The 3,398-nt window shown below is 36.3% G+C and overlaps 1 protein-coding gene across 2 annotated transcripts in view; it reads right to left on the reverse strand.

Moving 5' to 3' along the window:
• The window catches only part of EMB1873 (porphyromonas-type peptidyl-arginine deiminase family protein), a 3,237-nt gene extending 210 nt beyond the window's left edge, over positions 1–3,027 (reverse strand). The window contains exons 1-10 of one of the 2 annotated variants that reach the window (XM_078991706.1): positions 2,787–3,027; positions 2,573–2,686; positions 1,912–2,001; positions 1,746–1,821; positions 1,606–1,661; positions 1,413–1,491; positions 1,185–1,319; positions 869–1,101; positions 619–777; positions 1–105 (exon numbers count right to left, since the gene is read on the reverse strand). The exon at positions 1–105 is cut by the window's left edge and continues 210 nt beyond it. In XM_078991706.1, coding sequence (XP_078847832.1) covers positions 10–105; positions 619–777; positions 869–1,101; positions 1,185–1,319; positions 1,413–1,491; positions 1,606–1,661; positions 1,746–1,821; positions 1,912–2,001; positions 2,573–2,686; positions 2,787–2,876 — 1,128 coding nt within the window. In that variant the 5' untranslated portion in view covers positions 2,877–3,027 and the 3' untranslated portion in view covers positions 1–9. Of the gene's footprint in view, positions 106–618; positions 778–868; positions 1,102–1,184; positions 1,320–1,412; positions 1,492–1,605; positions 1,662–1,745; positions 1,822–1,911; positions 2,002–2,157; positions 2,298–2,572; positions 2,687–2,786 lie in introns of those variants that run through there. The other variant, XM_078991707.1, reaches the window with a different exon arrangement.
• Between the last annotated feature and the right edge of the window lie 371 nt (positions 3,028–3,398).

The raw sequence follows: 3,398 nt of genomic DNA on the forward strand, positions 1-3,398 counted from the left end.
TAAAAAAGCTCATTGAGCTTGTGGGCCAGCCGGCTGTTGTTGTGTTATACAATGAATGTTACCTCCTCCAAGAACAATTTCTCTCGCCCCATCAATTTTCACCACCTTAACCAAACAACATTCACACACTCAATTAAGTTGTTGTACTGTGTATTGGACCGGGACTCAGACAGACTGATGTGAGTGGAACAAAAATTGCAAATTTTTTGTCTCATGCAAAAAGATGGAACAAGGTAGGACAAAGACCCGCTCTCGATCTCTCATCTGTGCAAAAAGACATAAATACCCTTCTCATCCTAATCATTGTAAATACCCCCACAAACCTTGTCTGGTCGAGTCCTGCGTAGTCCCCTCCCATCCCGTGTGTTACACGGGACCGGAGTAGATTGATCTGGACTGGACTAGACAAGCTTTATGGGATTCTTTACGATGATAAGGATGAGAAGAGTATTTATGTCTTTTTACACAGACGAGAGATCGAGAGCGGGTCCATGTCCTACCTTGTTCCATCTTTTTGCGTGGGACAAAAAATTTGCAATTTTTATTCCACTGACATCAGTCTGGTCCCAGTCCAATGTATGTCAAACGCAGTATAACTTATTTTGATGAAATGCTTACTTGACGATCAGGGAAAGCCTTAGACAGGACACGCAAAGCTTCATCGTCCCATTTTGGGTCTCCAAATTGGGGTGCAATAATTCCACCATTCACAGTATAAAAATTAACATATGAAGCAGCAAGCCTTGTTCCAGGAAGTCTTGGTTTAGCTTCTCCCACCTTTTTAGTAGTTAATATAACACAATCAATAAATGATTTTTTTTTTTTTTTAAATGAGAGAACACTATGGAATATGGATGCACATGCTTACTTGAACAAATCCAGAAGCTTCTTCATCTGTCATATAAAGAGGCCCTGGTATATGGAGTTTAATAATTTCAAATTTTCTACCATTTGCATCTGTAGAATTTGAGAGAACAGTAAAAGCCTCTACAGCTCTCTCATAATGAGGGTCTGATTCCTCATCTGTCCAGGACAATAACACCACTCCAGGCTTCACAAAACAGCACATATTGTCTATGTGTCCATTTGTATCATCATCACCTGTATAAAAAATAATAATATAATTATAAAAGAAAAAAACATACATTGTTATTTCTTGCATTTAACATTTTTTGAAAATGTACCAAATAGTCCTCGAGGCAACCATATAATCTTCTTGACTCCTAGATAGGCTTTAAGTTCATCTTCTATTTGTTCTTTGGTCAGATGTGGATTCCTGTTTTTGTTCAATAAGCATTCTTCTGTAGTAAGACATGTCCCTAAGTGAAAAAAAATATATACATATGAGATATCAAATTAGTAAAAATCTGCCTAATAATAAAATACAGAAACAACAATATAAAAGTTGTTACCTTCACCATCTACATGAATGCTTCCACCTTCAAGAATTATGGACTGTGGAAAACGGGGAATCCTCTCCATTGAAAGAATCTAACAGGAAAAAGCAAAACAAAAATTAATGGAAATCTTTTAAGAAAATTTTTAAGATGATGTAAATCTTTTGAAGTTTCAAAAATATGTATCGATAATATTTACGAATCTAACCTTTCGTGCAACAAGAAGATCATGACTCCAATCTATGTAGCAACCATCATCGATACCTAAAATACACAAACAACCATTTACTTTGTTATTATTATTTCATAAAATAAAATATGTAAAACTATTAAAATACAAAAGATTACCTCCCCAACTATTGAAGTTCCAATCAATACCAGCAACATTATGTCCTGAACTTGATTTCCCCTCACTTACAACAAACTATAGAGTAAAAGAAAGGGATTATTGAATATGAAATTAAGAAGTGATTCAGAGAATTCATCAAAGAATGAAATGGAAGAAGAGCTTAACAGTTGGACCACTGTCACGAAACCAAGAATCATTCATACTCATCTCAACAACCCTCACATTATGAGGTAATTGATCGCGTGCATTAGCCCACTGCAAAAAAAAAAATAATAATAATAATAAAATGAATGGATAGAATGATAGATGTAGTAGTGTAATGTTAGCATGTTTTAAAAGAGGTGATATGAAAAGATAGGGATGTTGGTTTAAGTGTTTCACAGAAATTAGAACTAGATGTTTGAGGCATACATGAAAATGAAATGGAGATTCTCTATTATTGATATGGTAGTATTTGACAAGAATGATCAAAGCATAGATACCAAAAAAAGGCAGAAATCAAGAATCAAGTTTTTGGTAAAGATGACTGGAGAGGAAACAGAAAAGTGATCATGTGTTTTGTATTCTTATTCCAAATTGTTGAAAGGTGTCCCCATATAACATTCATGACTACACTTATTTACACTCCACTGCCTCTAACTTGTTTTACTGACATTCAAGTCCTTCAAATCATGTTCTTCCATTCAATTCCTAGATATTTGATTGTAAGGTCGATTTAAGAGAAATTTTGACTAGGATCCATCATCAAACATGCTTACGAATTACGATACGATAAGAAAACGAATTGCAAACAGATTACAGATAGAGAGAAAACGAATTAGGTAACCTGAGAGGCACTGGCGCAGACAGTGACAGGCTCGAACTTAGAAATAGCGGAAGCAACTTTTGCAAAAATCCTCTGGCCATGGACTCCGTTATCTCGCCAATTATCAGGACGCTCCTGGAAGTCGAAAGAGAGAGATAGAGATTTAGTTTTAGGTCAAAATCAGCAAGAAATAAAGTATAAAAGATGAAGACATGTATGGAGAGAGAAGACTAACGGGCCAACCAAGCCAGGTTTGAGAGTGGAGTTCCCATTCTGCGGGCATTCGGAATCCATGGAGAGCAGGCGTTCCTTCTGTTATATCCATCTGATCGAAGTCTCTACCGGAGGAGGAAACTTAAAGAGGAGCACCGTGCTGAACGACGGCCTTAGGTCTCTTCCCACTACTCGTTTATTCTCAATGGCTGCTCACTGGAACAGTGGAATCAGACTGCCAAAAGGTCTAATCGCATCTCGGCATCTGTCCAGATTAGACGAATATTAAATTTAAAGATTCTCCTCTGAATTTAATATTTTATTATATATATATTAATTCACAAACGGGTTGAACAGGAACTTTTAGTAAATTAGAATTTTGCCACATGATTACTCCTTTTTACATATCTGCCACATTAATTTTTGCTTTACACGGTTCTAACCCCTGTTCTTTAACTGATTTAACACATTGGACACACCCACCGCCTTTATCTTTCCTTCTTTATTTGTTTTTCCCACGTAAGGTCAAACGTTCCTTCACCATTCGTCAAACCTTCTTGCTGCTTCTCAACTCTTCTTCCTTTTTCTGTCGATCAGTTCTTCAGGTTTGTTTCTGTTCTTCGTTGTGTATTGT

This window comes from Lactuca saligna, chromosome 4 (assembly GCF_052625555.1).
Source record: "Lactuca saligna cultivar CGN05327 chromosome 4, ASM5262555v1, whole genome shotgun sequence".
Classification (NCBI taxonomy): Eukaryota; Viridiplantae; Streptophyta; class Magnoliopsida; order Asterales; family Asteraceae; genus Lactuca; species Lactuca saligna.